Source organism: Oryctolagus cuniculus, chromosome 16, assembly GCF_964237555.1.
Source record: "Oryctolagus cuniculus chromosome 16, mOryCun1.1, whole genome shotgun sequence".
In the NCBI taxonomy this organism is placed as follows: Eukaryota; Metazoa; Chordata; class Mammalia; order Lagomorpha; family Leporidae; genus Oryctolagus; species Oryctolagus cuniculus.
Genome location: NC_091447.1, coordinates 43,185,640 through 43,210,232, shown reverse-complemented (window position 1 = coordinate 43,210,232; position 24,593 = coordinate 43,185,640). Strand labels below are relative to the sequence as shown.

General features: G+C 45.0%; 1 protein-coding gene and 1 pseudogene across 3 annotated transcripts in view; both read right to left on the bottom strand.

The window, feature by feature from the left end:
• Positions 1-18,496, bottom strand: part of FAM133B (family with sequence similarity 133 member B) — a 29,512-nt gene extending 11,016 nt beyond the window's left edge. For 2 of the 3 annotated variants that reach the window (XM_008261733.4, XM_051853351.2), the window contains exons 1-8: positions 18,350-18,496; positions 10,701-10,798; positions 8,295-8,373; positions 7,603-7,677; positions 7,429-7,461; positions 6,985-7,047; positions 6,107-6,199; positions 4,364-4,414 (exon numbers count right to left, since the gene is read on the bottom strand). In XM_008261733.4, coding sequence (XP_008259955.1) covers positions 4,364-4,414; positions 6,107-6,199; positions 6,985-7,047; positions 7,429-7,461; positions 7,603-7,677; positions 8,295-8,373; positions 10,701-10,798; positions 18,350-18,373 — 516 coding nt within the window. In that variant the 5' untranslated portion in view covers positions 18,374-18,496. Of the gene's footprint in view, positions 1-4,363; positions 4,415-6,106; positions 6,200-6,984; positions 7,048-7,428; positions 7,462-7,602; positions 7,678-8,294; positions 8,374-10,700; positions 10,799-17,856; positions 17,998-18,349 lie in introns of those variants that run through there. The other variant, XM_008261732.4, reaches the window with a different exon arrangement.
• Positions 18,497-20,094: 1,598 nt separating this feature from the next.
• On the bottom strand, positions 20,095-22,261 carry LOC100343214 (eukaryotic peptide chain release factor subunit 1 pseudogene; annotated as a pseudogene).
• Between the last annotated feature and the right edge of the window lie 2,332 nt (positions 22,262-24,593).

Here is a 24,593-nt window from a genome sequence, read left to right as displayed (position 1 = left end):
CTAACTCTCAGGTCAAATGCCCAACCCCATACATTTTTAAATTTTTTTTTTTTGAAGATTTTATTCATTTATTTGAGAGTAGAGTTGCAGAGAGAGGGAGAACCAGAGAGAAAGATCTTCCATTCGCTGGTTCATTCCCCAAATGGCTACAACAGCCAGAGCTGAGCCGATCAGGAGCCAGGAGCTTCTTGGGTCTCCCAAGTGGGTGCAGGGGCCCAAGCATTTGGGCCATCTTCTGCTTTCCCAGGCAATTGCAGAGAACTGCACCAAAAGAGGAGCAGCTGGGCCTTAAACCAGTACCCATATGGGATGCCAGTGCGCAGGTGGAGGCTTAGCCTACTACGGCACTGCACCGGTCCTCTAATTTGTTAAGTTTTAAAGAAAGGTTTATTTGAAAGGCAGTGACAAAGACAGAGAGATCTTCCATCTGTTGGCACAACCCCAAATGCCCACATCAACTGCAGTGGATCAGGCCACGCCGGGAGCCAAGAACTGCATCTGGGTCTTCCACGTGGGCGGCAGACCCAGTCCTTGAGCATCACCTGCTGCCTTCTGAGACGCATTAGCAGGAAGCTGGATCAGAAGTGGAGTAGCTGGGAGCATTCCGATATGTGATGCGGGCCTTTCAAGCAGCAGCCTAACCTGCAACACAACACCTGCCCCCAAATCTGCTTTTAACATGAAAGCAACCGCATTTAATGTTTTGGAAAATCAGGAATCGATGAATTACTGATTTGGCAACTACTGAAATAATGTTTTTCTTTGATCAGTTAATACGGTAAATTATATGAATTTCTTAAATTCTTGGAATTATCCTAACTTGGGTTATGATGTGGTGTTTGTCCAGTACTTTAATTGACATAAAATTGCTCAGTTAATATACCTAAAGAGACATGTTGACAAAGAAACCTGACATGTTTATAAATGTGCTTTCAGTAGCATTATTTATAGTAGTGAAAAGGTAGAAACAACCCAAATGTCTAACAACAGATGAATGAGTGGACAAATATGGCATATATATACAATGGGACATTATTTAACCATAGAAAAGAACAAAGTGCTGATACGGGTTGCAGCCTAGATGAACCTTGACAAACATTATACCTGCTGAAAAAGTGCAGATGTCATGATATATCCTGAAGAGGGAAACGCAGAGACACAAGCAGATGAGAGGTTTCCAGAGGATGATAGAAAGAGAACAGGAATGACTCCTAACGGGTATGTTTACGAAAAAATGAAAAAGTTCTTCAGAGAGATGGTGTTTGCACAACACTGGAAACATAATAGGGTCATTGCTGTGGTGTAGTAGGTTAAGCCGACTGAAGTCCAGCTGCTCCACTTCCAATCCAGGTCGCTGCTAATGCACCTGGGAAAGCAGTGGAGGATGGCCCAAGTGCTTGGGCCCTGCACCCACATGGGAGACCAGGAAGTAGCTTCTGGCTTCTGAGTGGCCCAGCTCTAGCTGCTGTGGCCATTTGTGGAATGAACCAGCAGGTGAAGACCTCTTTCTCTGCCTCTCAAATAAATCTTTAAAAAAAAATAGTATAAGTATTTACAAAATTTGCCTATGGTACACTCAATTTGAAAAAGAAGCCCATGTTTTTTAATTAAAAGAAGCTGCTTCTTTTACATTGATTTGAGGAAACTGCTTTATATTTTTAGCTTGAAATAATTTTAATCTATACAAGTTCAGAGTTTGTACAGGAATACTGTTCTGATTTTATCTTTCAATAAATCCAAATAAATGATTTCTTTAAATCAACATAAAATACCACAAAGGCAAAGTAAACAAATCTCTTGAAGCTCAAAAGAGATACAAACAACAAATGCTGGTGAGGATGTAAGGAAATAGGTAGCCTAATCCATGTTGGTGGGAATGCAAACTGGTAAAGCCACTATGTTAGACAGTATGGAGATACCTCAGAAATCTGAAGAGACCTACCATATGACCCAGCCATCCCACTCCTGGGAATTCACTCACAGGAAATGTAATCAGCATATGAAAGGGTTATCTGCACCCCCACACTTATTGCAACTCAGTTCACCATAGCTAAGACACGGACTCAACCTAAATGTCCTTCAACTGAAGACTGGATAAAGAAATTATGGGCTATGTACATGGAATACTACACAGTGGTTAAAAAAAAGGGGGGGGGGAATCCGGTCATTTGAAAGAAGATAGATGAAGCTGGAAATCATCATACTTAGTGAAATAAGCCAGTCCCAAAGGGACAAATACCGTATACACTCCCTGACCTGTGATAACTATTAGAGCACCTAAAAGGCAATCTGTAGAAGTGAAATTGACACTTTGAGAAGCAATGACTTCAACAGCCCTTGTCTTGACTGTTGGGGACTTTTTTTTTTTTTTTTAAATACTATTTGTTGAACTCTTTACTTAACAGAGTTAATCATATGTGTATAAAGTCAATTTAAAACAGATCTTAGTAAAAAATAATAATGAGAATGAGAGGGAGGAGGAAGAGAGGTGGGAGTATGAGTGGAAGGACAGGCATGGTAGGAAGACACCATGTTCCTAAAGTTATAATTATGAAGAGTATGAAGTTTTTACTGTAAAGCTGTAGAGTTCTGCATACATTCCTTATGGGCTTACTTCTAAGGGTACAGTTTAAAAATTTGCCATGGGACCCCAAATCCCTTTAAGCTGGGTGGTAAAAATACCATCTTAAGTATTAAAGTGATCATATGAATAGGATTAAGTGTCTGGTAATACTAACAGAATTAAAAAGGAGGGAATGCTTCAACGTGGGAAGCAATCCTCACAGCAGACTCTTGGAATGACAATTGCTTTAAGTAGTACTCTGACCTCAGAAACAGCCCTTAAGGGGTTCTGGTCTGGCTGAAAAACCCACAAGAGCATTTCGGGCACGGAAAGCCAAGACACTATGGCAAAAAATGTCCTCCATGAAGGATTTTGGTGGGTGAAACCCCAGTGGAAAGAACTGGTCATTAAAGAAGGAGGTACTTTTCTCTGAAGGGAGGAGAGAACTTCCACTTTGCTTATGGCCTTGTCTAAATACTGATGGAGTCTGTGGGTTCAAAAGGATTCCATAGGCAGCTCATGTCAAGAGCCTTGGATGATCACTAATGTCATACATAAGACTGCTAATTGTTAAATTAACAACAGGAGTCACTGTGCACTAACTTCCCATGCAGGACCTCTGTCCTCAAAAAGTTGTATTATAAGAATTATCAGTAAAACTTGTTCTCAAAGATTTATTTCTTTTTAGTGTATTAGATGGAAGATATTATTGTCTCATAAGTTAAGAGTTATGTCTGAATGCTCACAAAAGATGTATTATTCTTGGGTGCTTCCTTAAAGTTAATTAAGTGTCTTAAAAAAGAAAGAAATAAAGAAGTGAAATTAACTTTGAGATGCAATGACTTAGAATAGCCCTTGTCTCAACTGTTGAGGAACAGTCCCCCCCGCCTCCCTCCTCTCCTGGCAAACTGTTGAGCTCTTTACTTAGTACAGAGTTGGTCTTCTGTGTGTAAAGTTAACTGAAAATGGATCTTAGTGGAGAATGGAAGGAGGAGGAGGAGGGGTGGAAAGGCGGGTAGAGTGGGAAGAATCACTATATTCCTAAAGTTGTGTATATGAAATGCATGAAGTTAGTATTCCTTAAATAAAAGTTTCTTTTTTGGGGGGGGAAGGGATGCCTATTTCATACCATTTTTAAAGTGTAAATGTTTTTTAGAGGTGAAATAACTTGCTGGTGGTTTACTTTTTGGTACTAGAAAATAGAGGCATATTGAATTATGGGAGTTTTGATTGTCTTCGATGTCAGCTTAACATTCCATAGGTGGAGGGTGGTTTTAACATCCTACTACACATGCTAAATGGCAACTTAGAGTCTCAGTTGTGCATTTAATCTGTCTTGAATACTTTCCATTACTTCTCCCATGTTATTTAGAACTGTTTTCTAAAGGAAATTGCTCCTTATTGATCTATAAGAACCATGTGTGCCCTGTAACATCTCTGGTTAGGGTAGTCCAGTTTTCCTAATGATTTTGTGCTGTCAAAGACTGAAAATCTGAGTATGTCACATACATGATATTAAATTGTGAAATTATATAATAGCAACATTTGAAGATATTGGTACTTGATAGCCTGTTAAGGAAGAGTTGCTCCCAAATTTGAAGTTGGAAAGTCACTGGAATAACTTTTAAAACAGGAACAACATTTGTGGCTTTTTAGATTTTTAATATGTATGTTAAGAATTGTGTACAAACTGAAATGTATGTGTGCTGAGTCTCATATCAAGAAATCTCAATCGTGGACAAAAAATCAATTAAGTGTTATGTGATACACTATCTTAAGGCAATGTAAAACTATAGTTACCTTTTCTTTCTCCATTGCATCCTTTGATTTCTTTTTCTTTTTTAAACTGTCCTAAACAAACAAACATATATAGATCAACTTTAAATGTAAAGGATACAGCATTATAGAACAAGGACAAAAACACTAAAAACGTGACTTGCTCTTTGTTAAAAAGTTTACTCTAATATCAGCATATTAGTTTGATAACAGACAAGATATGTACATTATGAGTATATCTGCTTATAAGCAAATGGGTTTCTTCATTAATCTAGCTGTGTATCAAACCTATGTTTGTTTGAATTGACAGACACTGCCTGGAATACTCATGTGGTTTCTTTTAAAATAGGGATTTTTACCTTGTAGTTCCACGAACTGGAGTTTCAGTTCACAGGGCTCAGACATTCACAAGTCTGATGTGCCCACGTTCCTCATCAGGAGCAAGGGCAAGAATTTCTACCTCTGAATCCCTTACTCGTGGCTATTAACCACCCTTGAGCCTCAGTTTTCTTATCCATAAAATGGACTAACAAATAACTACTTCATATAATCCGTGAGAGAATTAAATGAGTTAACAGTCAAGTGCTTAGAACAGTGCTCACTCAACACATAGTAGACACTCAGTAACTGCTGCCCTTCTTTAAAAGACAAAGAGAAAACCAACGTTTACTGTGTACCTTCTAGATGTCAGGAATTTTTCCAGAACTCTCACTGGGGAAAGAAGGTAATTGCAAACATTTCTGGTTGGGAGAGAACAAATTATATATAGTACAGTAGAAAAGACACTGGTCTTGGGGCCAGTGCCATGGTGTTGCAGGTAAAGCTGTCAGCTACAGTGCTGGCATCACACATGGGCACCAATTTGAGTCCCGACTGCTCCACTTCTGATTCAGCTCCCTGCAATGGCCTAGGAAAACAGCAGATGTCCCACCAAGTCCTTAGACCCCTGGCACCCTTGTGGGAGACCTGAAAGAAGCTCCTGGCTTCAGAGCGGCCCAGCTCCGACTGGGTGGCTATTTGGGGAGCAAACCAGCAGATGGAAAACTTCTCTCTCTGCTACTGCTACTCTGTAACTCTGTTTCAAATAAATAAATAAATAAAAAGAAAAAAGACACTGAACCAGATATCACAAGATTTAGATACAGCTTCCAATTCTAATACCAGTCATATGAATTTAAGCAAAATTGTTTTCTCCTGAAAGATTTATTTATTTGAAAGGCAGAGCTACAGAGAGGCAGAGAGAGAGAGAAAGATCTTCCATTTGCTGGTTTACTCTCCAAATGGCTGTAATGGCTAGAGTTGGACTGATCTGAAGCCAGGAGCCAGGAGCTTCTTTTGGGTCTCCCACGCAGGGGCAGGAGTCCAAGCACTTGGGCCACCTTCTACTGCTTTCCCAGGCCATAGCAAAGAGTTGGATTGGAAGTGGAGCAGCCGGGACTTGAACTGGCACCTGTGTGGAATGCCAGCACTGCAGAAAGCAGCTTTATCCACTATGTGACAGCACCAGCACTTGAACTACAAGTTTACGGAAATGGGGGGAAATAATGTAAGTTGTCCTGGAAATGTGGATATGTATATGTAAGTATTTGAGATGTGTTAATGATTTGTTATGATACTAAGTATGTCAATTAAATAGTATAGAACACTAAAGTACAAAAATTGGACAGTATCATTGTTAAATTGAGAACAGAAGACAGGAAACACCAAAAAGAAAACTTTATTAATTATCTTTGGTATCCAGAATATTAACAATTTAAGAAGTTTTACCTTACTGTCTGATTCAGTTTCCGACGTGGAGCTTTCGGAAGATTTATGTGAATGGTTCTTCTTTTTCTTTCTTTTTTTTCCTTGTTTCTTATCCTATATAAAAGATTTTTGAAAATTTGCTGTTTCAAAAATATAATTCAAGCATCTTATTAGTACCAAAACTTTATTAAACTACAACTTAATGAAAGGACCAGCTTGTAAATTTGTATTTTTCCATAATGATTAATATAAAATGTAACATCAGTTTTCTGATACAAAAAAGTCAAGTGATTTGATGTCTAATTGTAGACATCATGTAATGTCTACAGATCTAGTCAAGCAGCCTTTGATTTTCCCAATCCATTTCTTCTGGCATTTTTAAATAAACAAATTTAGAAATCTAAGGAATATACATATGCTAGTATTTAAATATCCACTATCATCTGTTCATGTCAGCACACCCTAAGTTATGGACAACTAGCCATGCCTGGAAGTAAAGATTTCTAAGAGATACTTCACAACAGGTGTCCTCCTGACATCAAACAAGTTATGGAGAGGCTGTGGTTGTGGCCTAATGGGCTAAGCTGCCACCTGTGATGCCAGCATCCCACATGGTGCTGGCTTGAGTCTCCTTCAGATCCAGTTCCCTGCTAATGGCCTAGGAAAGCAGCAGCAGATGCCCAAATCCTCAGGCCCCTGCACCCACAAGGGAGACCTGGATGAAGCTTCTGGCTACTGACTTCTGTCTGGCAGTGCTGGCCATTGTGGCCATTTGGGCAGTGACCCAGCAGATGGAAGATCTCTCTTTCTCTAACTCTTTCAAATAAATTAAATAAATCTTTCAAAAAAGAAAGTAATTAGAGAGACAACTTCACAAAGCATCACAAAGCGAGCCTCACCTCATCTTCAGACTCCGAAGAACTGCTGGAAGAATCAGAGCTCGATGAAGAAGAAGATGAATACTTGACCAAGCACAAGACAATTACAAATTGTGAGATGTGGGAATTTTTGTCTTTCACTAAAATCCTCAAATACTTATCAAAATCAATCTACTGTCAGAGAAACAGATGGCATTTCTATAAAATGCAACTATTAAATGTGAAATGTCGTCCCCCCATTCAACAACCCAGTGGTACATGGTCACGGCTGTCCTCTTTAAAGAGCAACAGGAGTGAGTGGGTTGCATCACTGATAGAACAAAATCCCATTGCAACCAGAGCCTCTCTGGCTCCTTGACTCATCTTGAGTCTCCATTACCACGGGTTTACAGCTTCAATCAATTATTCTCACTTTTTGTAGACTCTTGATTGTAATATTTACAAAAATGGAAAAATTTTGCTCACCCTACCAGATTTCTTCTTTTCTTTTTTCTTTCTCTAAACGGAAACAAATTAAATGTCTAAGTCTTAGTAAGTTGGTCACAGTTTTCAAATACATTTATTAATATTAGTATACAGCATTATTATGAAAATCCAACTATAAGATTAAGAATAGCAATAAAGTGAAAATGGTGTTACCTGTCTTTTTTTAGACGAGCTTTCACTTCCACTTAATAATTTCTCTCTGTGTTTTTCTAGTTCTTTCTTCCAGTTCTGCAAAAAAGATTATAGACACCATCAGGGCTCTTCCCCTTCTCACACTCTTGCTGTAGGGAGAGAACCAGTCTCCTTCCTTCCTTCTGGCACCTCTCCCCCGTTACAGCTCCACGCAGTCAAGAGAGACTCCGGTACCATCCTTGACCCTATCACCCGAGCCTCCCCTCGCTCTTCCCTGGGGACATTCAGGGAAGGGAGTCTCCACCGCAGACTGAGAGCAGGAACACGTGTTATCACTGAGGTCTTCGTGCTTTTCAACAACGATGGCTAGATTCTCATTCCAAACTATACAAGGTGAATTAGTCTATACTATGGTTGAAAAACCACACACAATTTTGCAGACAAGTAATGTCACTACAGAAATCCCAGGGTAAGGAGAGGAGTACAGGAGAAGATGGCTAAAGTCACTACAAGATGGTTATCCTGCATTTTAAAAAGAAAACATATATTTACGTACAGACCTGCACTTAATATAATGGTTAACACCTCTAAAATACAGAGCTTTCTGAACTATGCTGAAATTTTTGGCTTATAAAAAATGAAAAATATAAAAATTTCATTTCTATTAAAAATAACCCCTTTTAAAAAAAAATAAAAAGGCACTATTTACAAACCTCATTCATTTTTTCTTCAAATTCAGCCAAAGCCTTGGAGCCTTTCTTTTTCTTTTCTAGTTGCTCTTTTACTTCTTCCCTTAAAAACAGAATGTGCAAATAAGTTTTCAAGCAATTCAAATTGGATGGATGCTTATAAACAAGACAAAAATTTCATAAACATTTCATATTCTAGTACACCTCCATTTTCATGTTGGTATCTTTCAAATGTAAATAAAACATAAAGAAAGTGAAGCTTGGAGAATGAAGAAACCCACCCAAACTCCTAAGCTGGTAAGTTCAGTGTCTAGGGTAGCTAAGATCTATTTCACTGAACGACTAGATTCCATCACTAAAATCACCCATTTTATTCTGTACTGTACTCTGCCAGACTGCAGAGCAGAGTTAAAACAGCACAACTGACTGCTGGTTCTTAGAAAGGCCTGCTTATGAGATAGGCTGTGAGCGGGCATCTGGGGACGAGGCGCACAGTGCCTATGCCTACACTGTTAGTACAGACGATGTGGTTTGGGCTGAATACCTGCTTTTCTTTTGGGAGTCTGAAATTCTGGCATGTGACAGGCAGAGGCTACCATAAAAACCACAGGCACTGAGTTTCCCTGGTCAGCAACATCTCACACATGTTGGCACAATTCCTCGCTAATGAAATTAAGCTCATCTTGTATGATTCCACCAGGATCTTTGGCAATACAGGGGAGATAGACACATCCCCTCTTCAAACCCTTAGTTCTTATGTGGACTGTTTGCTGAATCTAGGAATCCAATGAATACAAGATGGATTAATAAGGGAAGAACATTAGAGTTTTATTAAATGTTATTAAATTTCCATGTACAAGATCTTTGTAAGAGAGTGCAGTCTGAAGAAATGACAAAAGAGCACCATCCATCCTTCTTATACTTTTTAGAAAAAGAACAATGGAGGCCGGTGCCACAGCTCACTAGGCTAATCCTCCGCCTGTGGCACCAGCACACCGGGTCTAGTCCCCGTTGGGGCACCGGATTCTGTCCCAGTTGCCCCTCTTCCAGTCCAGCTCTCTGCTGTGGCCTGGGAGTGCAATGGAGGATGGCCCAAGTCTTTGGGCCCTGCACCCCATGGGAGACCAGGAGAAGCACCTGGCTCCTGGCTTTGGATTAGCGTGGTGCGCCGGCTGCAGCGGCCAGTGGAGGGTGAACCAACGGTAAAGGAAGACATTTCTCTCTGTTTCTCTCTCTCACTGTCCACTCTGCCTGTCAAAAAATTAAAAAAAAAAAAAAATTAAAAATAAAAAAAAAAGAACAATGGATTTGTGAGGGGATAACAGGACAAACGGGCACCTGGGCTAGAGCAGTAAATTCTAGGGCTGTAACTAAGACTTGTAGGGGAAGGGGGAAGAGGGAAGATAAGGGTCATTACTTCAGAGTTCGTTTATTCAAGTTCATCAACTCCCCAGTTCCCAATCTGCTGATCAAGACTATCTTCCGGCCTCCCTATGTCAAAGACTTCCTTTGCAAAGAATTGTTATGGTTTGCTGCATGCAGGAAAAGACAAGTCCAACACCCTTTCTGAAGTTAAAAGTTCCTCAAGTGCTTCCACCTTGAAATAAGCACTGGGCACCTCCTTAACCCCTTCAGAGCCTGTGCCCACCCCCTGACTTCACCCCATGTGTCTTCTCCCTTCTCTGATTGCGCCTGGTTTTCCTTCACTGCAATAAACCCCACCATAAGTACAGTTATCTGCCCAGTTCTCCGATGAAGCACCCATCCCATGGGTTGTCCTCAAGACCTGTGATGTACGCAATGTATTAGCTTGAGGACATCCCCTTAAAAGTTCACTCCCTCTCTCCATTTGAGAGATAAAATATACTTCATCTGAGGATGATTTGTACTCTGGGATGCTGCAATTAACAACAGCACTCATGCACACCGTAAGAGGGAGGCAAGGCTTATTTCGTATGAAAAATGAAGGAAGGATTTCCTACTAGATCTAAACACTTTCAGGGCACTTAGGATTCTGAAGCTTATCGTATGTCAGCACAGGAGTATTGTGTTAATAAAGAACACATCCTAAAAAACACTAAGACTGCTCTATGATGCTTTATTTGAAAGATCACACGGTGAGTTTTTCTAACTCAATGAAAAGTCAGCAGACACAACTAGCAGTCAGCCTAACCGTTATCCTACCTAACATCTGCTTATATTACAAAGAAGCACGGCAAGGTTTGGTCTTTTAGGCTCCAGAGAAGAGGCTGAAATGCAAAGGTTAACTGGCAGAGCTTCAGCTATGATGTTTTAAGAGTTGTGCATTTGGTTCATATAATCAAAAGAAAGAGTATCACTTAAGTTATCTGAAAATTGCTTGGCAAACAATAAAAGTTGTAAGAATAAACTTTTAAAAGTTTATAAATAGGTAAACTGTTTCACAAATACCAGGTAGGTCTTGGCCGATTCAGATAATCCTGGATTGTTGGCCCTGAAGACTGGATTGGACCCCTTGATCTGGCCATTGCTATTGGATTCATATAGGCCTCGAGAGAAGAATAAATATTAATTCAATTACACTGACCACTAAAAATGCAAATGCACATTTACTCACCAAGTTACCTTTATTATAAAATATACCCTACATGCAACTAAGTATGAACAATGTGACTAACCACTTTGCATTGCAACCAGAAATTTAACCCTCTATTTAAGCATTAAAAGTTTGGAAGACAAATAACATCACCATTTTAGAGAATGTATTTTTACCAGGGATTTGATGAAATACTGGTATTTCTTACCTACTAACAGCTCCATAATGCTTTCTCTTAAAGCCTAATAGTCTTGGGAGGGCAATAACACCATACTCACTGGCAAATTAAGAAACTCAATTCCAAAGAAGTCAAACAAGTTCTAACTCTAAATTCATTGTTTAGTCTACTTTATCCCTCACACCAAGAAATACTGTGCTATATATTAATGGCCAATTTCATTTGCAAATTAAAATATAAGAAATGAAAGTTCACAAGGCAACAAAAATACATCTTCATAAGAATTTGTAAATATCCATACATCAAGGAATACCATCAAAAGAATGAAAAGATGATTAATAGAAAATATTTGCAAATCAAATATTAAAAATACATTAAGAGCTCCTATAATTCAACAACAACAACAAAAACCTCTCAACACAATTCAAAAGTAGGCAAAGGACACAAACAGAAATTTGTCCAATGACACAGTAAATGGTCAATAAACACATGGAAAAAAATGCTCAAAATTACTTAGTCATCCAGGAATGCAAATCAAAACCACAGGGATGGTATCTCAACCATTAGGATGGCTGTTATTGGCAACAATGTAATTAATTAATTAAAATATGATACACACACAATAGAATTAGCTGGCAAAAGGAGTGAAATCCTGATAGATACAACCTGGATGAACCCTAAACGCATCATGCTAAGTGAAGTAAGTCAGACAGAACGACTTTAATTTCACTTATATGAAGTACCCAGAAAAAGCAAATACATGGAGACAGGAAGCAGAGTGAGAAGTCACCTGAGGCTAGGGAGGAGACTGTTCTGCAGGGGTGGAGAACCTTCTATCTGCCAAGGGCCATTTGGATATTTATAACATCATTTGTGGCCATACAAAATGATCAGCTTAAAAATTAGCCTGCTCTAGATGTACTGGATTTCAAGTCCCACCTGTGGCTGCCTTTGTAAAGCCAGACCAAATGATTTCATGGCTCTTATACAGCAGGGCTGGACATAATTCACCCTGGAAGGGTACAGAGCATCTTGTGGGAGATGACGACAAGTTCTAGAAATGCAACTTGCTGGCCACAACGGCCAGTGCGAGGCCAGACCGAAGCCAGGAGCCAGGAGTTCTATCTGGTCTCCCAAGTGGATGTCAGGGGCCCATGTGCCTGGGCCATCTTCCACTGCTTTCCCAGGCTATTAGCAGGGAGCTGAACTCGAAGTAGAGCAGCTAGGACATAAACTGGTGCCTATGGGATGCCAGCACTGCAGGCAGTGGCTTTACCCACTGTACCACAATGCTAGCCCCTATTCTAACTTTTAAAGAATCATAGTACAACATTTACTATTTACAATCTTCAACTTTTCTAGAAACTACTGTTGAAGTGATAGGCATGCTTTTGACAACAGATAGTACCTTCAGTCTGCTTTAAGTACACTTTAAATATCTTCATTATTTATTTCAATTATAATAACAATCTTAACTTCATTTTGTGTGCTAGGCTTCATGCAAAATACTGATAGTCTGTGCTCTTACTCATCAAGCATCCAACAATGCTTAAAAAAAAAAAAAAGGATTTCAAAATCAGTGGTGGTGAGGAGAACCTCGAATGCCCATAATAGCTGGAGCCGGGCAAGGCTGAAGCCAGCCATGCACCAGAAACTCCATGTGGTCTCGCCTGTTGGTCACTGCTGCCTCCCAGGCATGTTGGCAGGAAGCTGGATCCCAGGCACTCAGAAATGGGGATAGGGGGTCCAGGTGTCCCAAGAGTTGTCTCAACTACTGTGCTACACACCAACCCCCCTGCAGCTGTTTGAAACAAAAAGTTACTACTTGCTAAGGTAGCAGCCAGATTCTCAGTTTTGCAGCACTGTGAAAACCCTGTCTTATTTTCCTTATCTGAGAGGCACAGTTACAGGGAGACACACGTAGGGGTTTTCCAGCGGCTGGTTCACTCCCCAAATGGCTGCAAGGGCTGGGGCTGGCCCAGGCCAAAGCCAGGCGCTTCTTCCAGGACTTCCTCCTGGGTGCCAGGGGCCCCGGCACTAGGAACATCCTCCGCTGCATCAGCAGAGCTGTATCAGAAGTGGGACATGAACCAGTGCCCATATGGGACGCTGGTGTCACAGGTGGTGGCTTTACCCGTTACGCCACAATGTCTGCCTCCAAAATCTTTATTTATTTATTTATTTAGAAAGAGCTATAGGAAGAGAAGGAATGACAGAGATCTTTCATCTGCTGGTTCACTATCCAGAAGGTCACAATGGCCAGTACTGGGCCATGACAAAGTCAGGAGCCAGGAGCTTCACCTGGGTCTCCATGTGGAGGACAGGGGCCACATGTTTGGGCCATTTTCCACTGCTTTTCTCAGGCCAATAGCAGGGAGCTGAACTGGAAGTAGAACAGCTGGGACAGGAACCAATACCCATGCCAGTAGCTTTACCTGCCACACCACAACGCTGGTCTCAAAATAATGCTTTTAACATTAAGAGAATGAGATGCCTTCTTTTTTTTTTTTTTTGGCAGGCAGAGTTAGACAGTGAGAGACAGAGAGAAAGGTCTTCCTTCCATTGGTTCACCCCCTGAATGGCCGCAACACTGTGCCGGTCAGAAGCCAGGAGCCAGGTGCTTCTCCTGGTCTCCCATGCAGGTGCAGGGCCCAAGCACTTGGGCCATCTTCCACTGCCTTCCTGGGCCACAGCAGAGAGCTGGACTGGAAGAGGAGCAACCTGGACTAGAACCTGGCACCCCATATAGGATGCTGGCGCCGCAGGCAGAGGATTAACCAAGTGAGCCACAGCGCTGGCCCCCATGAGATGCATTTTATGAACTATCTACTGCATTGTAATTTTAAATACTGTAATTCTGTAAATCAAACATTTATATGTAACTAGGATTGCAGGTGGCTTCAAAATGCTGCACATTTTCTGGTAACAGAACATGATTTGTGAAAGTTAGGGCAAGCTGGACCCAAGGGGATATAAATGTGGGCAGATACGAAGAGAGTAAGGTAATCAAACTGTTAAGGACATGATGTGCAGAATTTCATTTGTTACTGATTACCTGTTTTTATCTAGAGTATACATCTATTTTAGTGGGCACAAACTAACAAAAACGAACACGGAGGGAGGTTCCAGAAAACAACAGGCAGAAATGGCTGCTATCATGAATTCAAAAGCCATTTAGAACTCTCAAGAATCAAAATGTTCAATTAAATTGTTAGATAACATAAAACACCAACAGCAAACCCTACTGTAAAAATATGGATTTGGGTGACAGTGATGTATTTATCGATTACAACAAACCCACCATTCCGCTACCAGTTGTTGATAACAGTGGAGGCTGAACATGAGGGGGCAAATGGAAATTATACTTTCTTTGCTCAGTTTTGCTCTGAACCTAAAACTTCTCTAAAAAAACAAAGGTTTTAAAAATTGTTTTACCTGAAAACTGATGGGCATCTTGGAAAGCAATCCTATCAGCTTGAACACTATGTGTCATCAACTGAAAAAAGAACTGGAATTGTTTCTGAGGTAATTTCAAAATGTCCCAAGTTTTTAGAAATAAACCTTAATTTTTACATTTTTATGGTAAAACTAGAGAGTCAAGAAGAGAGAGGACCAGTATATTGGGAGGAAGGAGGGATGAGGAGACAGAGCACAGAGGATTTTAAGGCACTGAAAGTGCCCCGGATGACAGCGTGATGGTGGACGTCCTTACGAGGGAGCACCCAACACTAAGAGTGGATCCTGGGCCGGCGCCGCGGCTCACTAAGCTAATCTTCCGCCAGCGGCGCCGGCATCCCATATGGGTGCCGGGTTCTAGTCCCGGCTGTTCCTCTTCCAGTCCAGCTCTCTGCTGTGGCCCGGGAGTGCAGTGGAGGATGGCCCAAGTGCTTGGGCCCTGCACCCGCGTGGGAGACTAGGAGGAAGCACCTGGCTCCTGGCTTTGGATTGGTGCAGTGTGCTGGTCGTGGCGGCCATTTGGGGGGTGAACCAATGGAAGGAAGACCTTTCTCTCTAACTCTGCCTGTCAAAAAAAAAAAGAGTGGATCCTAATGTAAACAGCAGGCTTCAGGTGATGACAGATGTGTGAGTGCAGGTCCACCACCTGTAACTGGCGCACACACTGATGGGGGAGGGAGTGGGGCGGAGGGAAGCAGCTCTGCTCGCCTGGCAGCAGGAAGTAGTCACAGTATCTGCATACCTCCCTCTCTATTGTGCTGTGAACCTAAAACCGCTCTCAAACAGTCACATAAAACACAGGAGTGAGGATGCACAGAACAGTCAGATGATGTAAGCTTCAGTCTGTTTAAACAGTCCCATCCCTTCCTCCATGCCACCAGCAAACTGAATTACACCATCTGTGCCTTCTAACGCTTGTTTTCACGTTTTTATTCCCACAGCCTAGCATACCAAAAGTAGTAAGTAGAGCTCAGACGTGCTAGTAGATGACGCCAAGCTAAGTTTTTCATGGATGCCTAGGGGTTAGCGTTGTGGCGTAGTGGGTAAAGCCACAGCCTGCCAACACTGGTATTCCATATGGGAGCCAGCTTGAGTCCTGGCTGCTCCACTTCTGATCCAGCTCCCTGTTAATGCACCTGAGAAAGCAGCAGAGGATGGTCCAAATGCTTGCGCCCCTACACACACGTGGAACACTAGCATGAAGCTACAGGTTCTGCCTTTGGCTGGCCTATCTCATTTGGAGAGCGAACCAGCAGATGGAAGCTCTCTCTCCCCCCTGTAACTATGCCTTTCAAACAATAATAATGTTAATAAAAAAGAATGTGTAAAGCAAAAACTGTTTTCTAGTAAAACAAAACATTTTAGGCCTCTGTAAGCAACTATTCCCCAGGTCAAGTGATTTTTTTGTAAAGACTTATTTGAAAGGCATAGTTACAGAAAGATATTGAGAGAGGAGAGAAAGAGAATACTCTATCCACTGGTTCACTCCCTAAATGGCTACAATGACCAGAGCTGTACCAGGCTGAAGCCAGGAGCCTCTTCCGGGTCTTCCACGTGGGTGCAGGGGCCCAGGGACCTGGGCCGTCCTCCACTGCTTTCCCAGGAGCATCAGCAAGGAGCTGGATTGGAAGTGGAACAGCCGGAATTCAAACGGTGCACATACAGCATGCTGGCACTGCAGGCTGCAGCTAACCGGCTGTGCCATGGCGCCAGCCCCACAGTCAAGTGATTTATAAGTATTTAAGACCTAAGGGCATTAAAGGCAAATATTCTAACACCTCAAACCTTAGGAAGCTCCTGCATCATACTATTTCACTTTACGGCAATCGAGATAGCACCACTAGCTGTCTGCAGCCGGCAGGAAAAGCATTCCTCTACTGTGCATCCAGGACTCAGTGACCCTGGTTCTTAGATTTTCCACTGTGAAGACAACCGCGACATACCCTGGGTTGCCTGAATCTAATGCCCGATTCCAGCTTTCTGCCTGTGTAGACTCTCTGAGACAGAAGGTGATGGCTCGAGGAACTGGGTGCATGTGGGAGACCTGGCTTGAGTCCCTGGATCTAGCCTGGCACCAGTGTCACAGACATTTAGGAGGAGTCAATCAATGGATGGGGCTGTCTGTTCACCTCACCAAGAAAGATTAATAAAAAGTGGTTTCAAGATGGGAAATGTTAGGGCCAGCGCTGTGGTGCAGTGGGTTAATGCCCTGGCAGGAAGTGCCGCCATCCCATATGGGCACCGGTTCTAGTCCCGGCTGCTCCTCTTCTGACCCAGCTCTCTGCTGTGGCCTGGGAAAGCAGTAGAAGATGGCCCAAGTCCTTGGGCCCCTGTACCCGCATGGGAGACCCGGAAGAAGCTCCTGGGTCCGGATCGGCGCACCTCTGCGCCATCTGAGGAAGACCTCTCTCTCTCTCTGCCTCTCCTCTATCTGTGTAACTCTGACTTGCAAATAAATAAATAAATCTTAAAAAAAAAAAAAAAAAGAACTCATTAAAAAAAAAAAAAGATGGGAAATGTTGGGGCCAGCGCTGTGGCGCAGTGGGTTAATGCCCTGGCCTGCAGTGCCAGCATCCCATATGGGCGCCAGTTCTAATCCCAGCTGCTCCACTTCCGATCCAGCTCTCTGCTATGGCCTGGGAAAGCAGTAGAGGATGGCCCAAGTGCTTGGACCCTTGTACCCGCATGGGAGACCCAGAAGAAGCTCCAGGTTCCCGGCTTTGGATTGGTCCAGCTTTGGCCGTTGTGGCCATTTGCGGAATGAACCAGTAGATGGGAGAACTCTCTCTCTCTGTCTCTGCTACTCCACCTTTCAAATAAATAAACAAATCTTTAAAAAAAAAAAAAAAAAGACGGGAAATGTCATCATTTCCTAAAAGTAACGACCCATGCAAACAGTCATGAATAAAAGCTGGTTCATGCATCAAGTGAGCACCAAGCCCACTGCTCTCATTTTGCTCCTGGGTGGCTCAAGTTCTGTCGTAGACAGGAGCCCAGGGACGGCCAGGTGCACCCTGACCACTCTTCCCGTAGCTTCACCTGGCCAGTGCCGGGCTCTTCAAACCGAGCCCAGCTCCACCCCGCTGCTCGCCGGCCAGCTGCACCGCTTCCCTCCCATCTCCTGCTCCTCTAAAAGCCCAGGGAGTCTCCAGCGGCACCATCCGACTCCCTTCCCCTCCCCCGCTAGGAGTTCAATTAACCGAAGCTGGTGCGAAAACGAGACGAAAAAGCTAATTTACGTTCACTTTGGTCCAAGCACATTGTGAAACGTACGCACGCTTTTAGTCATCGCATGCCCCTTCGAAAACTTGCGTTTCAAATTTTTTTTAGCACTAACACGCTTTTAACTTCCATTTCCATTCGCTTTTGAAAGGTACCCGCGTTTCTCTCTCATCGCGTCTGCTACAACAGCTGTCACGCCCGTGAACGCTCCTCCCAGCCTCTTGGCTTCTGCGGCCTCGACACTAACTCTGCCGAGGCTGAGGGTGACCACGAACCATCCGCGCTCTCGCGCGGGGTCTCCCGGGCGCGGGCCAGGCAGGGCGCGGCGCCGAAGCCGCCAAGTCCAATGCCGGGCGCACGGGACCAGGGGCCGCCGGCGAGGCCTCCGCGGCCAGGGCTGGCCCGGGTGCTGGGCCCTGGAGCCCGCGGGCAGCGCAGTGGAGGAGGAGGGGAGCTCGGCCAAGCAGCCCGGGGCCCGGAGGCGCCAACGGCGTGCGCGGCGCACGCGCATCTGCGACCGGCGCGGGCTGCTGCTCTCCCGGCCCCGCGTCCGAGCGCCGCCGCGGGCCCTCCCCGCAGGGCGAGGGGGCCCGCGCTCCCGCCGCCGAGCCCCGTGCCACCTCAGCGTCTCCCCGGCCTGGTACTCACCACCCGATTGTCCCGCTTGCCCATGGCGCCCGCCAAAGCCGAACCCGCCAAACGCCGAAGGAGACCAAGCCAGAGAAGCAGCCCCAATGGCCCCGCCGCCGCCGCACGTCGCTCTGCCGCCTGCCCACCTCGCCCAGAGAGCGGCGCGGCCCCGAGCCGACGGCCGCGGTTTCCCACAGCGCCCTCTGCCGCCGCGGAGGCGTCCTGCAAGCCCCGCCCGCAGCCTCACCGAGGAAGCCTGCGCACGATGAAGCGGGGACCGAGGCCAGTGCCTGGAGCCCAGCAGGTGCGTGGGGGAGAGGGACGGAGCTGGCCGCGACGCTGCGAGCGAGACCGCCTGAGAGGCTCAGCTCCGGCCCCCGCCCCACGGTGCACTCATTTCACCAGGGGTTCTGAACCGCTGCTGCGTGGCTGGGGGCTGCCGTGGGGCCCGGGCCCTCGGTATTGGGCCGCTGTTTCCAGCCCGTCTCCTTGCTTGGCGGCTTTGGGACGCAATGGGGAACCCTCCAAAGCTGGGCCGTGGAAGCCAGGGCCCGGGGCGGGGGGGGGGGGGGGATGGAGGCACACTCTGCCGGTCTTCGGCGATCTGGAACCCACTCATGATCACATGTGCCAGGCCGGCGCTGTGGCATAGTGGTAAAGCCGCCACCTTGATGCTGGCATCCCACATGGGCGGCGGTTGGAGCCCAGGATGCTCCACCTGTGATACAGCTCCCTGCTAAAGTGCCTGGGGAAGCAGCGGAAAATGGCCCACGTGCTCGGGCGCCTCCACTCACGTGGGAGACCCAGATGGAGATCCAGGCTCCTGGCTTCGGTTGGGCCAAGCCTCGGCTGTTATGGCCATTTGGGGAGTGAACCAGTGGATGGAAGATTCTCATCCTCTCTCTCTCCTTTTCTCTCTGTACTTTTTCAAATAAATAAAATAGATCTTTTTTTTTTCCACTGAAATTGCATGTTTTATTTCTCCCAATCCCAGCAACAGCACAGAAGCCCCATCATATCCATCTCCAACTGGTTTCTAATAGGCTAGGATTAGGGGACCTTTGTCAAAGCAACTGATACAAAGGGCTCCCAAATGCTGTGCACAAATGTGGCTGTCAAACACATGGAAGTAAACAGTGCACTGGCCCAGATGCTTTTTTTTTTTTTTTTTGACAGGCAGAGTGGACAGGGAGAGAGAGAGACAGAGAGAAAGGTCTTCCTTTTGCCTTTGGTTCACCCTCCAATGGCTGCTGCGGCCGGCGCACCGCGCTGATCCGAAGGCAGGAGCCAGGTGCTTATTCTGGTTTCCCATGGGGTGCAGGGCCCAAGCACTTGGGCCATCCTCCACTGCACTCCCGGGCCACAGCAGAGAGCTGGCCTGGAAGAGGGGCAACTGGGACAGAATCTGGCGCCCCGACGGGGACTAGAACCTGGTGTGCCGGCGCCACAAGGCGGAGGATTAGCCTAGTGAGCCACGGCGCCAGCCTCCAGATGCTTCTTGAGTCAGTTTGACCTTGCAATGCAGTTTGCATCCTTGAAATTGACAGTTTGTAGGGGAAGGGAGAGTGTGAGGGAGTGAAGATGACATTGCCTCCTATTAGCTCACCCTGTCAACATTAAACAGAGATCAAGAGAGAAATGGTTCCAACATTTCACCACATATATATCTTCTTATACAGTCTAAGCTGAGAATTCCATGTAAATGGGTCACTGCGAACTGCAGCAATTTAATTTTTCTCCAATGAAAATAAGAAACAAACCAGTATGATCTCACTTCTATTAACTTTTGAAGGTTTACAGCAGTTAAAGTATTTTTGCTTCTATGTATGAAGGTTAAAAAAATCATTTTTTCATAAAATACAGGAGCAACCAATTTCACCATCGAGTAAAAGTAAAAATTGGGATTCTTTTTTAAATTAGTCCAAAGTGGCATTTAGGAACTTAGTTGTAGGCTGCTGCGCTGACACCATGACAAACCAAAGTGTAGGGCTGGGCCTGGTTTTGTTTCGGTTTTCTTTTCAATATCCAATGCTCATGGATAGAGTTCTGGAAATGTTCCAATTGTAAGGCAGGGATCTGTTTGGATTCCACCACGGGTATGCTCCTTGGGTTGGATGCTGGAGGGCGAGGCACGTTTTGCCGGACCCATGTCGACCACCTAGTAGTCATCAAGGTCAAAAAATTCATCGTCTCCTCCTTGATATTCCATTCCCTGGAAATATACTCGGTACCGCAAGATACCTCAATTCCACCAAATCCTTTCACAAACTGGGATCTTTCTTGTGACTTATCTGTGACAATGTCCAATGTAGCTCCAAATTTTTTTAGTTGTTAGCAAACCATTCCAACAGGGGCATGCTCTCGATCAGCTGATGTTCCTGTCCTGTCTCTCTGTCTGTGAAATGAGATTTATCCTTCTCTTGTTCTGGAGTTAGGTGAAGAATTTTCTCCTCTTCTGTGCCTTGGCAATGAAGAACGTATCTCATTATATCCAAATTTTCATAGACTATTAGAATTTCTACGGCTCCCATTTCCAAAGCTTTTAGCTTTGCCCATGTCTTGACTGATTTCATCAAAGTATCGTCCTATTAATTTCTTCTCTTGAATGAATTTCACGTTGGAGAGGACCTCAGTAGATAACTCAATAGCTTGGTTGAATCCATTTTCACCGCCGTAGGATATATCAACTAATTTTAAAACTTTTGATTGCAACCTCTGATCAAACATATCAGATTGACTTGATTCAGTTTTAAAGTCGGCTGATGCAGCTAAAACGAGACCAGCCACATTCACTTTGTCCCCGGAAATAAACAGCTGTCTCTGCTACTTTCCGAACATAATTGTGTCGCTTTTCCATTCTTAGACGGGCAAAACGCAAGGCTGCCTGACCTCCTCTACCGTGTTTCTTTGGGAGATCCACAGTGAATTTGTGCAGGACTTCTCTTGTATTTCCCTGCAGTGTGCCAAAAAGTGCACCACTGCCATCTATGACAATGAAGCCAAACTTGCTGTCCTCTGAAAGTAGTGCTGTGAGAGCCTCTGCATGGAATGTGTTGTCACACAAATACAATGACGTATTAATTGGTTTGAAAGGTTCAAAGTCAATGTTGCCTTCCTTTTCCTTTCCTCCTTCTGTTACAATTGTTCCACAGTAAACAACCAGACCACTTGGAGGTACTTTGTTATAAAGTTTGAGTCTTTGTTGTACAGATGTAATGGCTCCCAGGACTGAAAGGCGGTTTACTCGTGACTTCATGTTGGATGCAGTTCCAAAGTCATCTGCCAACATTTTTGCCACTCGGGAATCTGGTCTTTGGGAGGAATGATCAATGATATCATGCTGGTGCCATTGCCGCGGGCCGCCTCCAAGCTCTTAATGAGCTTCTTGATCTTCCAGATTTCCACGTTCCTGTCGGCAGCACTGGGGTCGTCCGCCATCTTCCCGCCTCCTCCTCCCTAAGGGCCCAGTCCTGGGCGGCAGCGGCTGCTCCTCCCCGGCGGCGGCTCTGACCTAAAATAAATCTTAAAACACAGAAACACAGACATGTGCCTTCCGGCAGTGGGTCTACACACTCTTCCAAATGTTGTTGGCACACCCAAGAGATTGCATTCCATTTTTCGGGTAAGAAGAACTGAGGCGAAGAGAAGCCGGGCCATTGGCTGCAGGTCCTGCATCAAGACAGCAGCCATGGTGGGGCTGCTGAGGCAGGTTTGTGACGTAGGAAGGGCGCGCACCGCCAAGACATCAGACTGCCTCTGGGAGGGTGGGCGCCAGGCCCAGGGAGAAGCGGTGTTCTAGGTGGGCTGTGGCCCTAGAGAGGCTGAGAGAGGAAAGGGGATACAGGCAGGCGTGGCAGCACCTACCGCAGCCAGGAGGCAGGGCTGGACGGGAACCCTGGAGGCTGAGATCCTTGAACGCCAAGGACAGCGGCTTTGCTTGCTCTGCGGCAAGGCATTCTGTTTTATATAAGAGGAAGTACATGCAACAATTTATTTGAAACACACACACAGACACACACACACACAGAGAGAGAGAGAGAGAGAGAGAGAGAGAGAAAGAGAATGAATCTCCCATCTGCTGATTAACTCCCCCAAATGCCTGCTGGTGGGCCAGGCTGAACCCTAGAGCTAGGAGCTCCACCCAGCTCCCCCATGTGAATGGCAGAGAGACAAGTTCTTGAGCCATCACCTGCTGCCTCCCAGAGTGGGCCCCCGCGGGAAGCTGGAGTTGAGAGCAGAGCCGGGACTTGAACCCAGGCACGCACTTTGGGATGCAAGTGTTCCAAGTGGCGTCTTCATCGCTGTGCCGCCCACCCACCCCCAGGCAGGGCTTTTTGAACAGGGGAGCAACGTAAGCACTGATAAAAGGCAAAGGTATAAATAGTTAACAGAATAATGATACCCTGAGGTAGGGATTTCCAATGTGAATCGTGTATAATGATCAATGGCATCATTAATATGAGGATGACCTGGATCAACTTGGTGATGTATGACTTGATTTTCCCATATTTTTATTGTTGTTGTGAGTCTTTGAGAATCTCATCAATGGAGAGAGACACGGAAACCCAGTCTACAAATCCAAGTGTCTGTTGTTTGGGTGGGCACAGCCTTAGACTGGAGGTGGAAGGCTGGGCCTCCCACATTGGAAAACAGAGCTTGGATGATCTACATAGACCACTGAGAGCCAAAGGCAGGGCACATGGATCCATCACGGAGGAATCTTTAAAAGCACGGTGCACCGGTGCAAGGGCAAACTATGCAGGCACTAGAAAGTGATGTTAATTTGGAAAAACGGCCACCCTCCGTGATCAGAAGAATCTAGAGCTGTACGTGGAGTGTAGCAGCATGTGCATAAACAAGAGGGTATGTGGGTTACTATGAAATTGCTGAAATGTGCCGATTGCTAACATACAAGAATGGAGTCTCCTATGGCCCAGGTTATTACATACAGATGTTGAATACGTCCAGAGAAGTTTCTGAAAGTTTGTACAGTAGACCCTTACTGGTGGTTGCTCCATTGTAGCTTTGGAGAGTTGGGAGGGTGGGTCTGGGGATTTTTATTTTCCACTCTTACTACTTTCTTTTCTGACTTATTCCTGAAAGGATTGCTCAGCTAACTAACTGGCCCCTTTTTCTCCAGTCCCACTGACTTTGTAACTTTTGGATATATTCACATGCATGGAGTTCAATGTTTTTGCACAAAAATACACATCTTTGAATTCTGTGTGTTTTTGGAAGTTCTCTTGTAATTGTTGCCCATGTGGTACAAAAGCAATGACCTCTAGATCTGATCCCCTTGGCTCTCAACAGTTTCTCACTGTAAACAAATGTACCAAGGATGTTTTTCTATAAAAAAAAATGAACCATGAAAACCAAGTAGTTATTTGCTTTAATTTGCCTTTTGTAAATTCCGGGCTGAGTATTAATTAATGGGTGAAGGCAGAGGAAGCTACCAGGCGAGTGACTCAGAGAGGAAATTCCTGGTTCCTGACTGGAGGGCTACAGTTTTCACTGTAGCTTTTCTTTCTTTCTTTTTGTTTTGACAGGCAGAGTTAGACAGTGAGAGAGAGACAGAGCGAAAGGTCTTCCTTCCATTGGTTCACCCCCTAAATGGCCGCTACGGCCGCACGCTGCACGGACCTGAAGCCAGGAGCCAGGTGCTTTCTTCTGGTCTCCCATGCGGGTGCAGGGCCCAAGGACCTGGGCCATCCTCCACTGCACTCCCGGGCCACAGCAGAGAGCTGGCCTGGAAGAGGGGCAACTGGGACAGAATCCGGCTCTCTGACCAGGACTAGAACCTGGGGAGCCGGTGCCGCAGGCGGAGGATTAGCCTAGTGAGGCGCAGCGCTGGCTTACTATAACTTTTTTCTTCTTCCATCATTGTTGAAGGGACAAACTGTAATAGTTCTTAGCCAATTATTTCAAGTTGTCTTGGTTACCACTGAAAGAGAGTATGTTTAATTTTTTAATAGTCAGCTTTATTGTGAGAAGTAAAATTCACCAGCTCAGAGTGGAGTTTGAGGAGTTGTGAAAACCTGTGCGTCATGTAACCACACTCAGCATCATGTTACTGAACACTTTCTTTTTTCTTGACAGGCAGAGTGGACAGTGAGAGAGAGAGACAAAGGTCTTCCTTTGCCGTTGGTTCACTCCCCAATGGCTGCTGCGGCCGGCGCACTGCGCTGATCCGAAGCCAGGAGCCAGGTGCTTTTCCTGGCCTCCCATGCAGGTGCAGGGCCCAAGCACTTGGGCCATCCTCCAC